The sequence below is a fragment of the Enoplosus armatus genome, chromosome 2 (genome assembly GCF_043641665.1).
Source record: "Enoplosus armatus isolate fEnoArm2 chromosome 2, fEnoArm2.hap1, whole genome shotgun sequence".
In the NCBI taxonomy this organism is placed as follows: Eukaryota; Metazoa; Chordata; class Actinopteri; order Centrarchiformes; family Enoplosidae; genus Enoplosus; species Enoplosus armatus.
In genome coordinates this window covers 13,344,192-13,365,786 of record NC_092181.1, presented here as the reverse complement: position 1 = coordinate 13,365,786, position 21,595 = coordinate 13,344,192, and the positions used below count along the sequence as shown (strand labels likewise).

At 40.7% G+C, this 21,595-nt stretch overlaps 3 protein-coding genes across 4 annotated transcripts; 1 reads left to right on the top strand and 2 right to left on the bottom strand.

Moving 5' to 3' along the window:
• Positions 1–1,897: 1,897 nt before the first annotated feature.
• rab3da (RAB3D, member RAS oncogene family, a) lies at positions 1,898–11,096 on the bottom strand. Of its 2 annotated transcripts, XM_070911952.1 has the most exons (5): positions 10,981–11,096; positions 8,323–8,556; positions 5,193–5,311; positions 2,329–2,453; positions 1,898–2,197 (listed from the first exon to the last, which is right to left on the bottom strand). In XM_070911952.1, exons 2-5 carry the CDS (start codon positions 8,554–8,556, stop codon positions 2,010–2,012), a joined length of 666 nt encoding a protein of 221 aa, XP_070768053.1. In that variant the 5' UTR covers positions 10,981–11,096; the 3' UTR covers positions 1,898–2,009. The 2 variants fall into 2 exon arrangements, with proteins under 2 accessions (XP_070768053.1, XP_070768063.1); XM_070911962.1 differs by lacking the exon at positions 10,981–11,096 and having other exon boundaries at positions 8,323–8,562.
• Positions 11,097–12,853: 1,757 nt separating this feature from the next.
• Positions 12,854–15,819, bottom strand: pld6 (phospholipase D family, member 6). The gene is made up of 3 exons (XM_070926588.1): positions 15,644–15,819; positions 14,913–15,142; positions 12,854–13,098 (listed from the first exon to the last, which is right to left on the bottom strand). The coding sequence occupies exons 1-3, from the start codon at positions 15,814–15,816 to the stop codon at positions 12,854–12,856; spliced, it is 648 nt and encodes a 215-aa protein (XP_070782689.1). The 5' UTR covers positions 15,817–15,819.
• Positions 15,820–17,086: 1,267 nt separating this feature from the next.
• On the top strand, positions 17,087–20,272 carry LOC139297314 (transcription elongation factor 1 homolog). Its single transcript, XM_070919937.1, has 4 exons — positions 17,087–17,140; positions 17,469–17,605; positions 17,702–17,772; positions 19,032–20,272. Exons 2-4 carry the CDS (start codon positions 17,490–17,492, stop codon positions 19,094–19,096), a joined length of 252 nt encoding a protein of 83 aa, XP_070776038.1. The 5' UTR covers positions 17,087–17,140; positions 17,469–17,489; the 3' UTR covers positions 19,097–20,272.
• The last annotated feature ends 1,323 nt before the right edge of the window (positions 20,273–21,595 follow it).

Here is a 21,595-nt window from a genome sequence, read left to right as displayed (position 1 = left end):
GAGCAGTTTTATAGTTATTGGTCTTCTTTTTTCTTCCTTATTGCAGCTTTGACTATAAAAGTCAGTGGGAACCTACTTGGCAACTGTTACCTTGTTTCCAGGAGGCAAGAAAATGCTTCCATAACACCAATTAAATCACATGTTGTTTATCTGAATACAATTAAAGGAATCCTTGAGGCAGCAAAACAGTACAAATGAAACTTGAAAAGCAATTTTTAAGGTTCCTACGCCAATTGTTATTAGAAATGTAACCGCTAAAGGAGCTAGTGTCCTCTGCTGTATAGAGTCAAAGTTTTTTGCATTTTTACACATACTGTCAAAGACAACTGAGTTGGACAATACTTTGCTTATATTATTATTATTATTATTACAAGTGACCCCATCTAAACATGACAACTATTTATATACAGATATTACTGAGCAGTGGACATCAGGTAAACCTTTGATTATGAGGGAAATATGAGAACGTCAAACACAAAGTTCAGCTCTTTGTTCCCCTCCTTTTCTCTCAAAAACATACTGGATCATATCATATGTTCTTTCACAACAATGCGTTTTAGGTTAAAAATAAATGGTTCTTAGTTGTTGATCATACTGTTGGATATTTTATTTAAAAGTATAAAAAAGCATGAAGCGCCTACCTGTACTGCAGTGACGTCTGTCCGTCCGCTGAGGTCTGATCAATCAGGAGTGTGTGCTCGACAAGGCTTTCACATGCCCCTTTATCTTCTCTCTCACACACAAAGACACACACACACAGACACACACACACACACACACACACAGACACACACACAGACACACACACACACACACACACACACACACACACACACACAGGGAAAGAGTTCATGCCCGTCACTAACTTTGCTTTTGGGGTAAGCACCATTTCCTGGTGACCAAAGTCCCTCCAAAAATAGAACAGAAACCTTTATGACCAGGAACTCCAAAGTCAAAATAAAAATGTCAATGTGTAATAATGATTTCTTACAGTTAACACAAAGCTCATAAACACAGGACTATTTTAAAAAGAGGAGTCAATCCAAAGAATTTAAGCATTTAATAGTGGGGATAAACACAAACTTGATGAGTGTTTCATTTTGTAATGAATAGAAAAACACTTTGGGGATAAAATGTATGACATGGATGTATGAGGCTTAATGTCAACACTGCTTAGAAACATGTGGAGAACTATCAAACCTTTCCTGTTATTTAGAAGTGCTGTTTATACAGAAAGATACCTCTGAATTACTTCACACAAATGAAAACCAACAGACATACTGTATAGATCCACATTCTTTTAATCTCAACTTTTAGAGGGACACAATAAACCGAGCAAAGGAAATATTGAACTAGCATTAACCATTAAAGGTACAAAAAGAAAAAAAACAGAAAAATATAAATTAAAAGCAAATGAGAATATCCCTCCAAAACAGTATCAACAAGTCTGGACTACGCACACAGACCTGGAATGACACAGCACCTTTCAGGTATGTTTGACTCTGTACTGAACAGTTAGCGAGCCTTCTTCCTCAGCAGGATTACATGGGGCAAGTTCACAGGATACACAGTGTGGAGCAAAGAGTCACAGTGACGCATTTTCATGCAACACCCACAAGGGGGCAGCATGACTCAAGTAAATCACAGTGACGCCCACGCCATGCTGATTTGGTTCATTGCTTTTCATTCACATCATCACCTGAAACAGGTGCTGCTCACTCACTAAACAAGAAATAATAGAGCAGAGGTGTCGGGCAAAAGGCATGGCTGCTCAGTGCAGCTCTTTGGCATCTCAGTGTAACAGTAACAGTCACATTCAAGTTATGATGAAGAGTCGCCACCAATTTGGGAAAAGATTGGGGGGGGGGGGGGGGGGGGGGGGCAAGCATCCATGACAGTATTGCAGTAATATAAAGTAAAGTACATTCGCAATGATAGATTTTTGACGATCTGTGTATCTGTATGTGTGACTATGAAACCCGCTTTCTATGAAATTCCACTGCCAGTTATCAACATGCGCAGCCACCCTGGCTGCTGCGGGGCGTCTCCTTCAGGTCCCCTCCCTTGTTATTGACTGGCGTACTGACGTCGCCGTTCGGGCTCTCGTTCATCTTCTCACAGATGACGTCCACCAGCTTGTCAAAAACCTGCTTCACGTTGATGTTGTCTTTGGCACTGGCCTCGAAGAACTGGAAGCCTGGAGAGAGTAGAGAGAGCAAGAAGGGTTATGAGCGATTATTAAGTGATATTTGGTTTGTGTGTTCTTGCTGAGGATGTGAAATGTGTGTGTGTGTGTGTGTGTGTGTGTGTGTAGGTGTGTGTGCTGACCGAGCTCTGAAGCCAGTCTTTCGGCATCTTCAGCGGGGACCTGCCTGTCTTCTTCCAAGTCCAGCTTATTGCCCACCAGCACTACTTGAGCGTTGCCCCACGAGTACGTCTTGATCTGAGTTGCCCTGGGTAACAACAACACAACATTTTCACAACCACTATACTGTAGTATTTCCATTTTATGCTATTTTATTTATACTTCCATTCCGCTACGTTTCAGAGGTGAATATTGAACTTCTTACTCCATTACATTAATCTGAAAGGTAAAGTTAATAGTTATTCTAATTTTATATACAAAACATATGATCAGCTTACAAAATATGATATATCGTTATGGATTAAACTACCACAGGGTGGAAAGGTCCCATATTGTGCTAATTTCAGCTCTATATTTCTATTCTGGGGATCGACTAGAGTAGCTTTGCATGATTCAAAGTTCAAAAAAGTCCTTATTTATCTTCTCCTCCTCCTCCTTCACCCTCGGGGCCCTGTACTTTGTGGGCGTGCTTTCATTGCAGCAGGTGACCTGTTGGGGGCGTGCGTGGCTTAGTGTGGTAACTGTGTAGTTGTGACATCACAACCTTACGGAAGTCCTGACGGCTCGTTTAAAGGCACAGTTTCTGAATACGGGCTGTGTGCATTTCTCTGTGGACTGAGCGTTTGGATACTTTCACAGTATTTATATAACACCTAGACCTGCTTTATAATCAAACAAGACATGGGAATCTCACCTTGTACAATATGGGACCTTTAAAATGAACTCTAGGATATTAAAATGCTGCTTACTTGTTACATCTGTAATAATATTCCAATACTATGATGTATATAATACATAACACTCTGAAAGGGGCCATTCTGCCCAACAAGTACTTTTACTCTTGATACTTTAAGTACATGTTTGTAAAAACACTTGTTAGTATAAATGTTAGTATTTTTAGAGTGGTTTGATGTAACAGGAGCTGTGAGTTATAGGAAAATGATGTGTATATATATATATATATATATATATATATATATATATATATATATATACAGTGGTGGCCAAAATTATTAGAACACTTGGCATATTTAAGTGTCAGTTGTTTTTGTTGAATTGGCCATTAAAATACCCATAAAACAAATGAAATATCTACAAAGTCATCATTATGCTCTATAAACCATAGAATAGAGCCATCATAAAATTGATGGTGCTGCAAGAGTCTTAGGACACAGCTGTGTGATTCTTTTGAATGTACAAGGCCTATCGTGCTCATTAAGTGATTGGTAACATCAGGGTTTTGTCACTGAGGCCACACCACCAATTGGTATAAATGCAAAGCCTCTAGAAGTAGTCTTGAAGCACATATTGCTCTTTGAACATGGCTAAGGTGAAGAAGGAGCTAACGTGTGAGCAACGGGTTCGAATAAAGGCCCTTTTTGATGCTGGCTGGAGTTTCCGCCACACAGCCAAGGACTTGAGATGCAGTCCAAGCACTGTAAAGTACACTTTAGACCGCCATGATGCCACCAGTTCACACCAGAACCGAAAGGGGAGAGGCAGAAAAAAGAAACTTTTAGACAGACAAGTGAAGCAACTCAAAACTCTCAGTCTTAAGGACCGAAGAAAGACCTCACGAGAACTGCGTGACGAGCTCAACACCGACAGTGTCTTCAAGAACTGTGTGTCGGAAACTGGGAGAAGGACTTGTTGGCAGAATAGCAGCAAAGAAACCATTACTGAAAGAGAAAAATAGAGTGAAACGCCTGAAATTTGCAAAAGAACACAAGAAATGGACAAAGGGAGATTGGTATAAAGTGTTGTGGACTGATGAGTCCAAGTTTGAACAGTTTGGCAACAAGCGAAGAGTGTATGTTTGACGGAGGGAGGGGGAGAGATATAATAATGAGTGTCTCTTGCCAACAGTTAAACACAGAGGGGGTAGTATTATGGTGTGGGGTGCCATTTTAGCCTCAGGAACGGGTGACTTAGTGAAAATTGATGGCATCATGGATAAGAAAGTATACCACAACATTCTGGTGAGGCACGGAGTACCATCTGGGAGTCGTCTTATTGGGCCTGGATTTATTTTCCAAGAGGACAATGACCCTAAACATTCTTCTAACTATTGCCAGAACTACCTGCGACAGAAGGAATCTGCTGGAACATCGAAAATGATGGACTGGCCCCCTCAAAGTCCGGACCTCAACCCCATCGAGCAAATTTGGGGCGAGTTGGAAAATAAACTGGACAGATCTATTGTACATTCAAAGGAAAGCCTTTGGCTTGAGTTGCAGAAGGCATGGGATAACATTAGTGTTGAAGTTCTCAGGAAATACATTGACACTATGCCAGAGAGATGTGCTGCTGTAATTATTGCAAAAGGTGGACATACCAAATATTAAAGTTAAAAGTGGATAAAAACAGTAGGACTCACTTCATCTGATATTTGTTGTGCTCAGAGCAACCACCTGCATGTTTCATGAACATTATGAATTTTGGCCACCACTGTGTATATATATTTCGTAATTTGCGGTTATTTCAAGTATTACTAATACAACTCCTCTTTTACTTTAATACAGTAAATATTTCACAATGACTGGAAGTTTGTCAAATGTGTACCTTTTTATGAAGGACTGTGTCTACGGATATATGCTATTTTTCTTTGCTGTATCCTGTTACTACTGGAATGAAACAATTTCCCCCAAGTTTAGTTTAAACGTATTAAACACATAGTGACAGATCAGGGTGTCTCTAGGACACCAACAAATAAAATAAAAAAACTCCAAACAATCAATTTCATGGGACAACACATAGCTTTACAAATGCCTTCACCTATTGGACAACACACACACGTACTAATATACACATCTGGAGGTTTACCCACCAGTCCTGCACAGCACAGAACGACTCCTGGCTCGTGATGTCATACATTAGCAGGAATCCCATGGCTCCTCTGTAGTAAGCCGTGGTGATGGTCCGGTAGCGCTCCTGTCCTGCTGTGTCCTGTAAACACAAACAACACACCTGAGAAATTCTGGGTCTTTTTTGGGATCAATGACTTTTATCAATTAAACCACATCTCAAAGGAATAGGGGAATATACTGTATATAATAAGTATGTAGTATGGATTTGGGACACAGCTGTTATTGTAGGCTGGGGGACAGGAAGACAAAACTCAGCTCCAATAAGTTCATAAGTGCAATGAACTAAACTCGTGAAAATATAATAATATTCCTGAGGGAAGAAAACAAATGGTTAACTTGGGTGTCCCGAGAAGAAAAGGTGAATCATTAACTCTCTTGCAACAGAAGTTAATCCCTCCCGTCATGTGTTGATGTTGCCACACCCTGTAAATACAGCAGGATATGCTCTGTGGCTATGCCTTAAGGGACCAAAATGAGGTCTGAAGATGTTATTTTTCTTCTTCTTTATGCTCCTGTCTAACTGTGGGGAAACTGTTAAAGCATTAAATGGTAACTGCACCAGGAAATAACACTTTAACTGATGAATCTAATAGGTCGAAATGTTCTCACAGGATATGTCGAAGGGGCCATACTGTGGAAGATGTTACCACTGTCTCAAACCCTCGCATACCCAACTTTGGTGCAGGGTTTTACAAAATGAGTTGAGCTTGTTTTAATGGCCCACTCAAGCAGCCAATAACATTTTACTTGTACTTGGCAGCATCCTCGTGTAAAAGTATGCAACTGTATCATTGTTAAACAGAGCAGAAGAGGCATGCCATGCTGAATACATAAAAAAAAAAAAGATGTATTACTTTCATCTAAGCGGAGCACTGTGGGTGAGTCCTCGCCTTCCACTAACATCCAGTAATAGATCTGTCCTGGGTGTCAGTCTGCGCAGTAAGCACATCTCCAGCAGCTCAAACCCATGCATCTTTCATGAACCCTGCCGTCGGGGGACGATGTTAAACATCAGCTGTCATTAAACTCCAGAGTGTGAGAAATTAGTTTACGCCACATCCATGACAGGCAGCGGCGTGTAAGAGGGCAAAGCAAAGGAGTGGGGTGAGGATAAACAGTCTGTGTTGTGTAACAAAGCTTTCAAAAGCACGATTCACTCTGCCTTTGGGTGAAGCTGTATTTTAGAACCTCTCAACCCCAGGTAATTGCCGTTAATCACCTCAAATAAATTACAGCTCTGACATTAAACAGACTGCAGCGTTTTATACTCAATTTTGCTGATATATTGTCTGTCAAACCTGTTTTCTCTGTACGGTATAATTTTTTTTATCTGGTTTGGGGGATGAAAAAGCTTCCTGAGCGTTCTACTGGAAATTATGAGCTCTTTAGACCTCAGGGACGTGAATGTCACAGCTCTTTCTAAACCGGCACCTCAGCTGTAGGCTAACTACACTCCTAATCCTATTAAACCGGCTCATCTAGGGACATTTTTGTTCTTTTCAGTCTTGTTTTTGTCAAGAGGTGGCCAACACAGACATTTTTGGTCCTTTTCTTTATCCTTGTTAAACTGAATGATAACACAGCCGTCAGTGGGTTGGCTTTTGGGGGGTTTCATGGAGAGAATAACGTCTCTATGCTTCATTGCAGGACAGTAGAGTGTGATCCATACACTGATATACTGTAGTCTGTCAATTTTGGCCATCTTTCCTAAACATAGATACATGAAAATGTCTGTAAAATCTGTAAAACCAAAATAACAAAATAACATCCCTTGTAATGAATGGGAGAGGTGGCCAATTCTGCACTAACCCACCTAAAACAACATTTTTGTGCGTCAAGGTCTCCATGTTGTTTTCAATTCTGCAAATATTATAATTCTAGAAAAAAGTCTGAAGCCTTCCACAAGAACTACTCCCTTGTTGCCAGTCTTCTGTTTTTCCTGAAATTCCCACGACACCTTCCATTTTTCAGGAGCATGGACACAGTCAAATATACAGTAAAGATATGCAAATACTAACACCTTCAATGCAAAAATATTATTGTTGTCATCCACTTTCAGTGACACACATGACTCCTAAAAGTGTCTGTTTGCAGATACCTGGCTTTGGTCCAACAGAACCTGCCCCGGGCTAACTGCTTAAGGTGCAGACATTAAATGAGCTATAAACTGGAGGCCAAACAAGGTGGCTCATTTTCCCAGCTGTCTGCCTTTGTGATGTCAGTTAAAAAACAAGCACAAAATAAAAAATATCACAATCTGAGTGGTAAAAAAGAAACTACACGTATCAAGGTTTTCACATTTTTTCTCTCTAAATGTTTGTGTGCCAGATTAATTAGAGTTAAATCTGGTCAAACTGTAACACTGTCTGCCAGCTTTTAGTTCTCAGCTTCTGCGCTGAGCAAACATCTATCAGTTTGTACTGGTCTTATCTGCCAGACCTCCACTCTTTCTTCCTGCTGCAGAGGAGAAACCAGACCAAACAGTTCGAAAGCAGGAAGGTGAAGGAAAGTTTTTTTATTAGCTGATTCTTTTTCATGCCAGAATAATTTGCTACAGCGAACAATGTCCAAACCAGTTCCTATTATTCTACTGATTTTAAATATGTTGCTTTAAACTACAATAAACTAAAAGAGCCACATAGCTTTGTCTTTTGATCTACTCATGAGTAGAAACAAACGATTAAAGTATAATGACTGCTCTAACACTATTCTAACTTTTGGAGAGTGGGAGTTTTATACTGTACATCACTTTACTAGGATGCAGAATAATGACAATATTACTACTTTTGTTTCTGGCTATTTTTCTGTCTTTTTCTACTGACTCTTGTTCTCCATTTCATTTAGTTTTCTTTTTTACACTCGTATGTAGTCCAATTAAAGAAAATATCTGTAAAAAGTGTGCTCCTGAACAGCTCTACACCTCATTTTACACTTTCATAAATGGCACACGGAACGCAGTGACAGTAAATACATTTCAAAACTATGTTATGAGAGATGTGTTTGTGTCATCGCTGAATTATATGTCACTGAAATTAAGTAATTAACCTTCCTTTTCAAAGAACAATGTCTTAGTGTATTTTTCCATCTCACCCAGATCTGAAGTTTGACCCTCTTGTCGTTCCTGTAGATGGTCTTGACTTTGAAGTCGATGCCCACTGTGCTGACGAAGGCCGAAGTGAAGGAGTCATCTGCGTAGCGGAACAGGAAGGAGGTCTTCCCCACGCTGCTGTTGCCGATGATCAGCAGCTTAAACATGTAGTCAAAGTTTTGGTCGGCCGCATCTCTCTGCTCCGGGCCCGTCCCTGGCTCTCTGGCTAGTGCCATCTGTCAAAAGAGGCAGAAGAAGAGGAGAGGAAACGTCTGTCAGACCTCCAACTTCGAGAATAAGACTGTGAAACTCATCCATGAATCAAGTATCCACCGTCATTTTGAAATGTTTCGAAAAGAACCTGTGACCATCAAACCATTAGTTAAACCGATTAGCAGAAATTAATCGTCATCAATGATAACTGATTAATCATTTAATGAATTGTTGTTCCAGTGGTGTGTGAGGACTTGCTGCTTTTCTATTTTTGTAAATCGACTATCTTTTGGTTTCTGACTGTTGGTCGGACACAACAAGACATTTGAAGGTGTCACCTTGGGCTATTTTTTTCATTGTTTTTCGACATTTTCTTGATAATCTTTCTATTATGTATTTTAATAATATTTTGAAGCAAAATGCTAAACATTCCCTAGTTTCAGTTTCTAATTGATTTGCTTCTTTTCTTTTGTCTTGTGACAGTAAACTGAATATCTTCTGAACTACAGTTCAAACAAAACAAGCAATTTGATGACATGAACTCTGGCTTTTGGAGATTGTGATGGGATTTTTTTCACTAGATTCTAACATTTTAGGGGAGGATAAATTGATAATGAAAACAACACTTAGTTGCAGCCCTAATAGAAAATAATAAGTAAATCAAAACAGTTTAAAGGCCTAGAGAAAAGGATGTCATTACAGTGGTGAAAGTTGATGCAGAAGTCAGACAAAAGATCTGCACACTGTAATGATAGTTTCCCATAAACTGAATTTGTTTTGATCCAACAGAGATAATTGTCGAGGGAAAGTTAATAGTGTGATTATTAACAATTAAATACACTGAAATGTACTAGTGAATAGCTTCTGAGAAATCAAATCAACGGCAAATGATGAGCCAACGTATCAATCTCTGGTCTAATGTTTACTTTATTTGAATTATGTAAATGATGACAACTGAAAAAGAGATGAAATGTGAATTGTGCAGTTGGGACAAGTATTTGCTCTTGCAAAGTCCGGGGTTACCCCTGTACCAGTGTATAAACGTGTGTACTATTTGCAACATGCAAAAAATATGTCAACTATGTGCTCAGATGATAAATCGCTTATGCTGGCAAGAACATGCAGGAAAAAGGACTGAAAAAAAAAAAGAAGCATTTGACATGAGTAATGAGTACGATCTCTGGCTGATACGGGCTTATTTAAAGATTGGTGAGACAGTCCTCGTGTGTTCGAATGTCAGAGTGAGGAATCTCAGCTATTTGAGAATTCAGGTTAAACACTCGCATGTCTGAAATGCATCCACACTTATAGCTGAGCAGATGTTGACGTTGGTAAATGTGAGAGTTTGTTTTAAAAAATGGTCCGTCGTCCTCCCTCATCCCTCCTAGCTCTCATCCCTGCGCTATGAATCACGGCCAGAGGGTGTTTCTCCCTCTATCAGTCACCGGCTGCTCTCTCTGTCCATTTGTCACATGGACTCACGTTACAAAACTTATGGGATCCGTGGATGCTGAGCTGGGGGAGGGTGGAGGGGGGGGGGGGGGGGGGGGTCGAGGGGCAATACATTCTCCTCCACGAGCTGTTCATCCATCACCCATCTGACCATTCATCGACCCGCTGACACACCCATTTAAACACACACACAAACGCGCTCACACACCCATTCATCATCCTTTACACTCTCTCTCATATTCATCCATCTATGCATCCCTCCTGTCATCATCCATCCATATCTCGCCCTCTCTCCCACTCCACACTCTCTCCTTCCTCCATCTCTCTGCATCATGAGGAGGCTGAACATCCACACATCTACCACTCCCACCTCCTCCTCCTCCTCCCCCTCCCTAGTCAGAGAGGCTGAGCTGACTCCTATACTCCTCCCTGATTGCTGAGATCTCTCTGGAGACCAGCTCAGCATTACCGCTTCCAAAGACCATAAAGAGGGACTGGCCGGGCATGCTGCCGCACACACGCAGCAAAGCACCAAGGTCCACGCATGCGCCTACACATCAGTATGCAAATACGTACAAACTGGTGTGTGGAGGTTTATGACGCTGGATGCATTCACTTTAACAGAATAAAACAGGTCATTTCGCGTCATTATGCAAGATATGACTTGTTGACAAGATGTTGACATCTGGTCTAAAGTTAGCTGAAGTTAATGGAAATGGGGTGTGCACCTCGCAGGACCAGGCTACAGTTTGTATGAGCACGCAAGGGGTCCTGACACTTGTTGACACTTACAATCAACCTAATTATTTCTATATAAACCAGCTTGATACACTGATAAACGATAAAAGAGAGATTATATTCCGAGATGTAGGCTAACTCTGCAACAGTTAGCCTAATTTGCCTACACTGCCTTACCATACGGTAGCTCAACTACAAGCTGATGCCATTTAAACAAACCCTGTGCCGTTACTGAAAACTGTGTGGATGTTATTTACCTTGGATGTTGTTTGTGAGTCTGTCTCCTCCGTCCTTCCCGCGGTCTTCCCCCCTCTACCTGAAAGCCGATGGGTGTGCGCTGCTGTCGGGCGCTCCTCTTTAGGCGCTCCGCTCCCGGATCTCCAGACTGTGCATGTGCCTGTCACCGGGACACCCACCGTGTAACCGCAGTCAAGTCAGCCAGAACACACACACACACACACTTCCTATGAAGGCTTTCAAAATAAAACTAGTTTTCTTTAAACTTCTGAAACTTCAAACCAAATGAAACGCATATGTCAGTGCAAATATATGACATTTTAAGGTATTTGTTTACGCAACTTTGGAGCAAAGTGATATGTTATTTGGTTGAATCGATTAATCATCGAGATTACAATTGTCGGAAACTAGTGACAAATTCCCGATACATATTCACAGAGTCCAACGTAACATTTTCAAATAACTTGTTTTGACCAACCAACCGTTCAAAATACAGATATTCAAATTAATAAAAACACAAAACAAGGACAGGTACTAATGCTCTTCAATTAAGTAGCTGGAACAGCTAATTATTTTAGTGATTACTTAATTATCAAAACAGGTTTTTTATCTGTCAATACACCATCTGTTTGATCGACTAATTGTTTTGGCATAAGCAGCGTGGTGCTCCACTGACCTGACACGTTACATGATCATTTGTGCTGCCAAACCTTTAATTTGAAGGTTATAGGACCACATTTCCGGTGTTATTCTGTCCCTCACTAGCTACTTGACGCAGCTTCAATAGTGAACTTCAGGCGGCCCTGCTGTAGTGTTTGTTGAATGGCGCAGGCGTTACGCACTAGTAACGCATCCAAACTCATGACCTCTCAGTTAAATTGGTCACTATACCGTGGATAAAATATAGCAGCTGATTCGCAAAGTCTAACATTCCCATTTAGTACGCTGAACTTCAAGATGTAAACTGCTGAAATATTACAAGTCTGCTGTCAGACAAACCAGTTCCGGCCTTAATCAACAAGCATCGGCCTGACTGTTGAGCAATGCAGGGGAGTCATGCACCACCAGGCACATTAATCATGTTTAAACCCAACTTGCGTTTGCAAACCTAAAAGAATGATATTGTTGAGCATGGAAAATAGCTGCATGTGTCAGTGCTGTAAGGCTTTTCTGTGAATTTGAGAGTAAATCATGTTGGAGCACGAGAAAAACTACAGCTGCAGGGCAATGATGCAACAGACCTGCCAAAACTGCAGCGTGAAAGAGGGTTTTTAATAGTGCATGGCAAAACATAGTGCAGCAGCACACCCTAAACAATACACTGATTTACAGCCAGTGTAATTTTGTGTTATACAGTTTAAAATAAAGGCATTAAACTCAAATCTTTAACTAATCTTTTAACTTCTGGGGGGGTGGGGCGGGGCGTATCATGCAATAGATTACTGATTACATAATGAGCATGAAGAAAGAAGATTAATTTGATCACATAAGTGGAGATGTTTCAAAAAAGCAACTGTACTTGCGTAATGTCAACCAGTGACACACAAAATCAAAAACAGAGACTTGAATTAAAAAATAAGACATAAACTGGACCTCAAGCCTGTGCCAAACAGTACTACTACAGGCCATTGTTTCTGTAAACAGTAAAATAGAAGAAAAAAGAGACTCAAACAGGAACTCTTAACTTCAAACTCACAAGTTTTCTGGTACATATTTAAAATAAACTTCCATCTTGAACAGTGACATTGTCGCTTTAACATAAACAAGTCTTCCAAAGTCAAGAAACAAGAAAAAATTAAATTCTGTAGACATTTTGTGGCGAAGCTGACTGACCAGAGTTTACATGCATACCTTCTACCTCAAAGGTTCATGAGCTCTGACTCTCAATATTCATCATGCAGGTTTTTGGTCACTTGAGCGGTGGTATCGGGCCGGATCGTTGCGCACCCATAACTTTTGGAACTCCTTGATGAAGGGTTGCACCAGGTCTGGCTCCTCAGTGATGACTATGTTCTCCATGTTGCTCTGCACTGCTTTCAGCGTCCAGTTGAGGGAGCCGGTGACGAGCAGTCGGCCGTCAACCACTGCAAACTTGTGATGCATGTACACAGAGCCCCCGTCGCGGCGCACACAGATCCCTGCAGAGCAGAGGATAGATGGAGAGGAGGGTGGAGAATGTTCTTCAATGCCTTTGAGATGTGTTGTTCTTCTCCAGTATATGCTATACAATTCTGGGTTGTGCATATCAATGAGAATATGGAGATGTTAAATACTACATACAGTGTTTTGTGTGAATACATAAAGGATAATGCTCTTTAGTCCTGGAAGCTCCTCTAAAATTGAAACACCAATAGAAGAGTTTCTAGATGGACAGTGCTGACCTGACCTGTAATATATGTAGAAGAGGAGATTAATTTAAAACTCTGCACTTTCACTACGTGCACCATTCAACGCCACTGCAACACCATTTCATCAAAAGATTATAACACAACGCAGCACTTAACAGCACTTTAAGGTCACATGAATGTTTTCATCCTCTCCTTGAAATCATAAGACAGTTGTTTTTCGCTCTGCATGAGCAGTAGAAATCTTGTGGCAAGAAAAACTGGAAAAATTGTGCAACACAAAACCTGAGAAGGAGCTATTAAATCTGACAAACAATTTCGAACCAAGGCCTTCATATATATTTCACTTGATTTCTCACAGACTTTTTCTTACGCAACAAAATAACATGCCAAGCTCAAAATCATTTTTTACTGAAACTGCTATCAGCTTCTGAAACCCCAAAAGATGTGCATTTACTCTTATTGTTGAGTATTGCAACTTCACAAAAAACTGCAATAGCTATTTTACATAAACCAAGTAGCTACAAACAAAATAATTTTAGATTAGACTGCAGACTAAACTCAGAGGGAGATCAGATATGCAAGGTTAAGTGAATGCCCCCTTTAAAAAAAAAAAAACAATTACCAGAGATGTGTTTTTAATAGTCAATTTTCTGAGCATTTCTCATCCAAGGAACATGACTCCTCTAATTGCTCAGTGGAAATGCCTTTTTAGTGAAGAGAGCCAGAAAGAACGGTGAGAAGCTGTAAATGCAAAAGTTCGATGTCTTTCCAGTTTTGACCCCCAGGACACAGACGGCCCAGAGGACGTCCCTTTAACATAATTTTTTTCTGACCTTTCAGAGCCTGCATGCATCAGTGAATATCTCCCTTATGAGCGAAATATTTTATAAGCTCTGGACTACCCCAACCAGTGACAGCACTGTGCTTAGGATAAAGGTTTTTTTTTTTGCAGACAATGACAAAACGTAACAGATAAAGTATGAAAAGAGGAGTTGATTGGCCTTTGCACCAAAGCGGTCCTCATGAGGTTTGCAGTCAACATACACACGCACTTAGAAACACTCTGCCTAATGAAATTTGCAGTCTTGTTGCCAATTTCTTACTTACTTAATTCTTACTTAACCATAAGCAGTGGCAGTAATTTATTAAATGCAGAGGGCTGAGAGAGAAAGCGAGACGGTGTGAGTCTGTCACGTGACACCGAGCTTTCAGAGCATGATTACTCTGACTCATAGGAGGGCTTGTAGTGGCAACCTCCATTCACCCAGACAGTTCCTATCAGCTCTTTATTCACCACTAAGGAACCCTGTGAGACTTACTGACAATGACACTGGTAGTCCGAGAACACAGAGTGAGCACCTTATGTTGAGTAAGACCCCAGTCATCCTTCCCGTATTTCAAGTGAAATTAGTCCATAACAATGACCCCACAGAGGTTTGTGTGACTTTTTTTAAACAAATAATATCTATGTAAAGGGCTAAATATGCAGTCTGTATTTGTGATTTTTTTTTACATAAAGATGCTTCATCACAGTGACTGTTAAAAGTCACACGGCACTATACTTCACGATGATTTAAAAAAATAAACACATCTGTTTCCCTCACCGGCCTTGCGGAGGACCCCTATCTGGGAGCCAGTGATGGCGGAGTAGTCCTTGTCAGTGAGGACTCGGACGGCGACGCCCCTGCTATACAGCGCTAGCACAGCCCGGCTCAGGTCCATGTTGGAAAAGGAAAAGATACACAAGTCCAGAGAGGAGGAAGCAGACAGGATGTGGCGGAGAAGACGGGAGAAAGAGGTCTCTACACCATGAGGCAACGAGCAAAAACAGGAACTGGAAGAGCAAAAAACAAGAGAAAATAAGAGTGTGCCTACTTATTGTATTATCTGCTGATCTTCCACAGGGAATACTAAATATCCTCCATGCTGTTTTCCATTTATATATTCCACCTCTCACCCAGGTTGTCCAGAAAGTGAGGAACCCAGTTGTCCGGTTACAATAGCTCTATATAGCAAGACATGTTGTTAAGTCAGTTGTGAACAGTTTTCAAGCTGGCAAAAATACAAAAACCCTGCGGTCTTGTTCATACTTAAGTCTGGTTTTCTAGGTCTAATTTTATGTGAAAAACGTATTCAGTAGATAAAAGAATAGTCCTGTTCAGTGACGATTAGGATGAGGAATGGTAATTGCACAGACTAAATCCACTTACTGAAAAAATCTAGGGGCTGTGAATTTTTGCCATTAGTGGCCATTATCACAACATGCTTGACAGCGATACAGAGAAAATAATATACAGCTTCTTTTTACTCAATACAACGATTATGTTTCACTTACTGCGGTGCAGAGGGAGTGAAGATGTGCTCCACACAGGCAATCTCTGAGGGAAAGAAGAGGACCTCATTGGGGGTTCTTCCAGCAGGCCTGAGGCGACGGAGGAGCCACCCAAACAGCTCCAGACTGAGAGCGAGGGCCACCACACCCAGGCCGACCACCTTCAGCGTCCACATCACTGACAATTACCTCATGACAAAATAATGTTTAAAACCAAACATGCAGCATAATGTAAACTTTCTAATCTTTATATATGATCATAAAATGCTTCTGTGAGTACTTTTTATTAAACAGTAAACTATGATCTGTTTTGCACATGAATGTGTTTTGTTGTGCTGAAGCAAGTTGATTATTCCATTCGTCCAGCTTCTCAATTTTGAAGACTTTCAGGTTTTTCACTATTTTATATCTTTGTAAGTTTTGTATCTTTGTGTTGTAGTCTGTTTGAAGATGTCACTTTTTGTAATGGGCATTTGTCACCATTTTATAGACAAAAACGATAAACCGAATCAGTGATGAAAATAATCAGCATTTGGAGCGCTAATATCATGTATATCAAATACATCTGTAACTCTGCATGAAACCTCTATAACTGTAACTTATTTAATTTACACAATTTACTTTTACCAATGTACTTAAATATAATTTTGAGGTACTTGAGGTACTACTTTTCCCTCCACTACCTTTATTTTGACAGCTTTAGTTACTTGCTACTTTGCAGTCAGATTGTTAATACAAAATATAATCAACTAATAAAATATGATGTATTTTTATGGATTCAGCCACCCAGCAGTACACAAAGTAGTTCAAATTAGCTCCACCATTCCTAGCTGCAACTTTAGTGATGCTTGCACATTAATGCATCAACAACCATAATCCAATATATACTATTCAGAAAAAGGCCATTCTGCATAATTGTTGGTACTTTAAAAATATTTGATACTAATGCTTTTACTTGTAGTATTGCTATCTGAGTATACTTCCATCACTGTTAACACCACTGTTGACGAAGACACATCCTGACTGCAAAAGTTCAAAATGAGCTATTTAAATGAGGTGTAGCTAGTGCTGAGCAGAACAGCTAAACCAAATAAAGCATGACAGAAACTACATTTAGTTAAACTAACATTGTTGAACCGGTGTTGTCTAGTTTTTGGCTAGTGATTTGGTAACGTCAACATACCACATCAACATCAAACACGGGGGAAAGAAGACAAGCTACGACAAAAACGCAATTTAAACCACGCTAGCTGCCGAGATGTATGAGAGTTAACACAACTAACCTAAGAGTTAGCTTCTGTCGCCACCACGCGGGAATAGGGCTGTGTGTCACACGTTGTCTCGTCATCGCCAATCAACTTAACTGACATGTCAGGGAGCCAATGAGTGACCGTGAAGCGCTCGTGAGTGCTCCAATCATTTAACGTGAACAGTTACCGGTGCCGGGTCTTGTGGAAGCCTTTTCCTCATTACCGCAACGTGTATTTTGTACAACCAAAGGTAAACAAGATCAAACTTTTACTAGACTGCATTTGACAATCACGACATGTTAACTAGCAGCGGCCAGTCAAGGAATCATCAAATACGTATTAATGTCCATTTGAGTCGTCTTTTTTATCGTAAGGCGATTTATGTTGTACAGGAGCCCAACAACAAACATGCTAACGTTAGCCTGCTACTTTTGGTCGACAACAATATGGTGTAGCAGCTGCTGACTGGAGTTGTTTTCGAGTCAAGTATTCTCGCATATTTTGTCTTTGGTGGTGTTCACCCATCGCACGTGTTCTCCTTGTTGAAGCTGCCTGGTTTTTGTCTCTTTCTCACGCAGACTTGAATCACTTTGCGTGCAATGGGTCGCCGCAAGTCCAAAAGAAAGCCACCTCCGAAGAAGAAGATGACGGGAGATCTGGACTCTCAGTTCACCTGTCCGTTCTGCAACCACGAGAAGTCGTGTGATGTCAAAATGTACTTCACATTTAACTAAGTACCTATCCCCAGACAACTGCTTCGAGTTTGATTCGTGATTGTTGCCAACTTTTCTTCTGTCTTTTCTGTCAACAGGGAGAGGAGCAGAAATACTGGGATAATATCATGCACAGTCTGCTTGGAGGAGTTCCAGACCCCCATTACCTGTATCCTTATTCACCCATGAGTTTTAGACAACATCACCACTTTCTCTTTCTCATGCAGTAACAAAATAATAATGACAGAACTGCAGAACAGTTTGAACATCTTCTCATTTTAACTAATAACATACCATAGCTTTTAATAGCTTTTAGAGTGAAAGTTTGTTCTTGGTCTCAACAATAGTAGTGGGTGTTGTGGGGGGGGGGCTGGAGCCGATCCCAGGTGTAGTTAAACAAAATATTGTAAACTGTCCACTTTCTAGGTTGTTCAGGTGCTTTTAGCCGGATCCCATAAGGAGCTTTCTGATGTCAGGGGTGGGGGGGGGTGCTGTGTCTGACCATTTCTGTAATTTTCCGAAGCCGTCATTCACACCCACTACATGCCATGATGGGCCAGCTGTGGAGATGACAAAGGAGTCATGGTTTGAACTTCTCCAGCTCTCTTTTTTCATTCATTACACAACTATTTCTGTCACTTTTCATGTGAACAGCCAAGTGCAACACTATGAATGCCTTTCATAGACTATTTAAACAATGTTGTGCCCCCCCCCTCCCTCCCTCATGACGACCAGCTCCTTCCTTCCTTTGAGTGTGGCTGTTCAGAACAGGTATTAACACTTTTGATTTCCAACGTCATACGACCTAGTTCTGATATACCCAGGCCCATAGTCTTCATCAGAAAATATTGCCCAGTTGACATGGAGGTGGCTCAGACTACATATACACTAAAGCGTCTACTCTGTAAAATGCTGTTTTCACGTAAAAACTGCATCCACACCGTCTTTTCCAGGTTGTTATCGTAAAGATCTCTGCTAACACCATAACTTCTTCATCCACTCTTCATTTGGCAAACAACAACAACTGCAATCACAGCCAACATCTGGTAAGGAGTGGGACACGTAAATCCCAGCTGACCGAATTATTTTGCGATATCATTTGAAAAAAATTGACATAAATACATACTAATGAAGATAACTGTGTGATCGGCTATTTCGACATTTAAAATATGCGATCACAGAGAAAGTCACGGACGACAGAAAGTTATGCTTACTGCCACACAACCCTAACTAGTTACCTGTGTGCAGGCGACAGACTGTCACCTCCATTTGATCTTCTCCTGCTCCTATAATCCTATACTATGTTACTTTTCTGGCAAGCGTTTATATTTTGTTTCCTCTTCTGGATTGAGTCCCAAAGTTCCTATCATCCTGCTCTCTTACTCTTACGTGACAAGTTCGTTTTATCCTTAATCCATCGCTCTTCAGATCTGTCAGAGCCAGTTGACGTGTACAGTGATTGGATAGATGCCTGTGAAGCAGCCAATCAGTAGCCCTCATGGAGCTGGATGTCTTTTCAGGAACGGGACGAGGATGTGGCTGGCGGTCCTGGGCCCATTACGATCAAGCTGGTCAGAGGACATTTATGAAACTTTTATTATTCTCAGGTTTCCATATGGTCACTTGAGATTTACAGATGTGTGAACAGCAGTTTGACTATTCAGCACGAAGCGGCTCTAAAACGTTCCGTTTGTCTTCTGACTTCTCTTTCTGTGTAAGCCACAACTCCAGCTCTGACTGTTGAGATTTATTGCATCATTTGTTATTTGCAGTGCAACCTGGGACTTTCTGTTTTCAATTTTTGTTTTCTTTTTGGATGGGCTGCAAAGATCTTTTAGATGCAGTGTAGGCCTTTTTTAAGTAGTAGTTATTGATGATTATGAACAAATGTGTCCTGCTTTTTATTTTGTTTATAACTGCTAGATATTATTAGCTGCACAAATATAATTTTACACCAGAGACCTGAAGTGTAGGAGAATGGGCTCCCATCCTTTTGATGTGAAAAAAAAGTATCTTTTTGGTTATGATGACAAAGAGATGTGTGAATATGTGGATCTTGACAGAAACAGTTTGAAAACAGAGAACAGGGAGTTTTCCACACACTCATTCTGTATCGTACACTCTGACACTGAGCAGCAGGACCTACTGTAGTTGGAGAGGTTCATTTCCAGGTAGGCTGCACCGCCAGACTTAACAAAATGTAGGTAGGAGTGAACTTCTTCTTTGGTTGAATGTCAACACAGGTCAGGCTTGATGTTACGGGTTGTGTTCGCTAATAATTACCCACAGCTCTCCTCATCCTCTTAAAGACAGTTGTGTCACAACATTAGGTCATTCCACTGGAGAGAGGAATGAAAATGTGAGATTTACGCTTAGCTGCTACATTCATACATACATACATTCTTAAATCATTCAGTTTTTTTTTTTCAGTTGGTTGTATGTTTTTAGCTTACATGTTCAAGAAATAAACATTTTCAAGTACAAATGATGTTTGTTATTCAGCGCATATGTACAGAGAACAGTGTGATCTTATCCTGAAATCAAGTGTTGATATTAAGTGTTTCCTATGCAACAGCCACCAGTGTTGAATAGCATGAAAACAAGCTGTTTTTTAAACTTAATGAATTCGATAATTGTGATCTTGGAAATAAAGGAGCAATAAGACTTGATATCAGTAAATGTTGGTTGGTTTTCATTTTATTGCATAAAGAAGCAAATGCGCTGAAATCAGATGATTTATTTGTTACACAAAGGATTGCCGTTGAAGCAGTGAGCGAAATATTTAAAAACCTGACACACACCCTCCTTGGAATTTTTTTATTCTTTTCTTTTTGGGGTGGTTGTGTAACCTTTATGTGATTTAAACGTGATACTTATTTATTTTTACGAGGGAATATGAAACCAAAGGCAGTGATCTGATCTTACAGGGCATCTAACATCCTGTGCAGCACTGAGCACCACCAGCTGGTGACAAATGGAGGAACAACCTCAGAGTTACAGTTGCTATTTGATGAACTGTCAAAGAAATTGAGATTTAATTAAGAAAACGTATCCACAGATACTTTACTGTGCAAGTACTGTCAGTACTGGGACAATTTGACTGGTGTGGAGTATAAAATAGACTTAATAGCAAAAGTTGAAGTCAAATGTGGGTTTTTGTTTGAGCTTCTACTCTTCCACTGTTCCAGTTTTGATTTATCATTATACACAGGTGTAGTCAGCCATGAAGAGTGTGCTTTTTGATTAAAAGACAACCTGGGACACCATCAGATACTGAGCGGATGGAGAACCACCAAAAGCACATTTTGGTAATTACAGCGCTTAAATTCAAAGGTGTGAAAGACACTTTCAAAGTAAAATGTCTCTGTGCACAGCTTCTGATCTACTCTCCTGTGGCATCTGTGACCGTGACACATTTTTAGGAGTCCAGTATCCATTCATTCCCACAGAGCACAGGATGTAGCAGATCACAAATGAAAGAAGACACAGTGTAGCAGGGCTGTGCACCAGGCAGGGCTGAGTGATAATAGATGAGATGTGGAGTGCCTGCCTGGGCTCTCCACCCAGGAAGAGTGTGTCCGTGCATGCGCGCACTGCACTGTGTATTGTGTTTGATGATGGACCCCAGCTGGAGAGGTATTGCCGACGCCTTATGAAACATGCTGGAAGATGATTACAATGGGGAATGATTATCACTTAGTCTCTCATCTGTCTCTGCATGTCCCCTCCCACTCCCTCCCCCTCTCTTCTATTTCTCGCTCCTTCTTTCTCCTCTCCCATTCAGCACGCGAGGTCAAGTGTCACTCCGTCTCTGTTGTCAAGGCTGCCAATCACCCACACAGTGAGTGCAAGGCAACTGTTGCCAAGGAAACAGAGCGATTCGGTTGCTAGGCACCTGGAGCTGTGCTCACAATAGTCATTTTGTTGCTTAGAAGCACACACATGCATACACAAATACACACAAAACCAAAGAAACGGCTTTGCACAATCAA

What these genes read in the sequence shown, in the direction of transcription:
- rab3da (XM_070911952.1), bottom strand. Translation starts at nt 8,556, where the DNA reads ATGGCACTAGCCAGAGAGCCAGGGACGGGCCCGGAGCAGAGAGATGCG. An exon ending in GGGTCAAACTTCAGATCTGG is followed by an intron (nt 5,312 to 8,322) that starts GTGAGATGGAAA and finishes TTGTGTTTACAG; the next exon opens with GACACAGCAGGACAGGAGCG. An exon ending in TTCTGTGCTGTGCAGGACTG is followed by an intron (nt 2,454 to 5,192) that starts GTGGGTAAACCT and finishes GTTGTTACCCAG; the next exon opens with GGCAACTCAGATCAAGACGT.
- LOC139297314 (XM_070919937.1), top strand. Translation starts at nt 17,490, where the DNA reads ATGGGTCGCCGCAAGTCCAAAAGAAAGCCACCTCCGAAGAAGAAGATG. An exon ending in AAGTCGTGTGATGTCAAAAT is followed by an intron (nt 17,606 to 17,701) that starts GTACTTCACATT and finishes TTCTGTCAACAG; the next exon opens with GGAGAGGAGCAGAAATACTG. An exon ending in GTTCCAGACCCCCATTACCT is followed by an intron (nt 17,773 to 19,031) that starts GTATCCTTATTC and finishes ATCGCTCTTCAG; the next exon opens with ATCTGTCAGAGCCAGTTGAC.
- pld6 (XM_070926588.1), bottom strand. Translation starts at nt 15,816, where the DNA reads ATGTGGACGCTGAAGGTGGTCGGCCTGGGTGTGGTGGCCCTCGCTCTC. An exon ending in TTCACTCCCTCTGCACCGCA is followed by an intron (nt 15,143 to 15,643) that starts GTAAGTGAAACA and finishes TTGCTCTTCCAG; the next exon opens with TTCCTGTTTTTGCTCGTTGC. An exon ending in AGGGGTCCTCCGCAAGGCCG is followed by an intron (nt 13,099 to 14,912) that starts GTGAGGGAAACA and finishes TCTGCTCTGCAG; the next exon opens with GGATCTGTGTGCGCCGCGAC.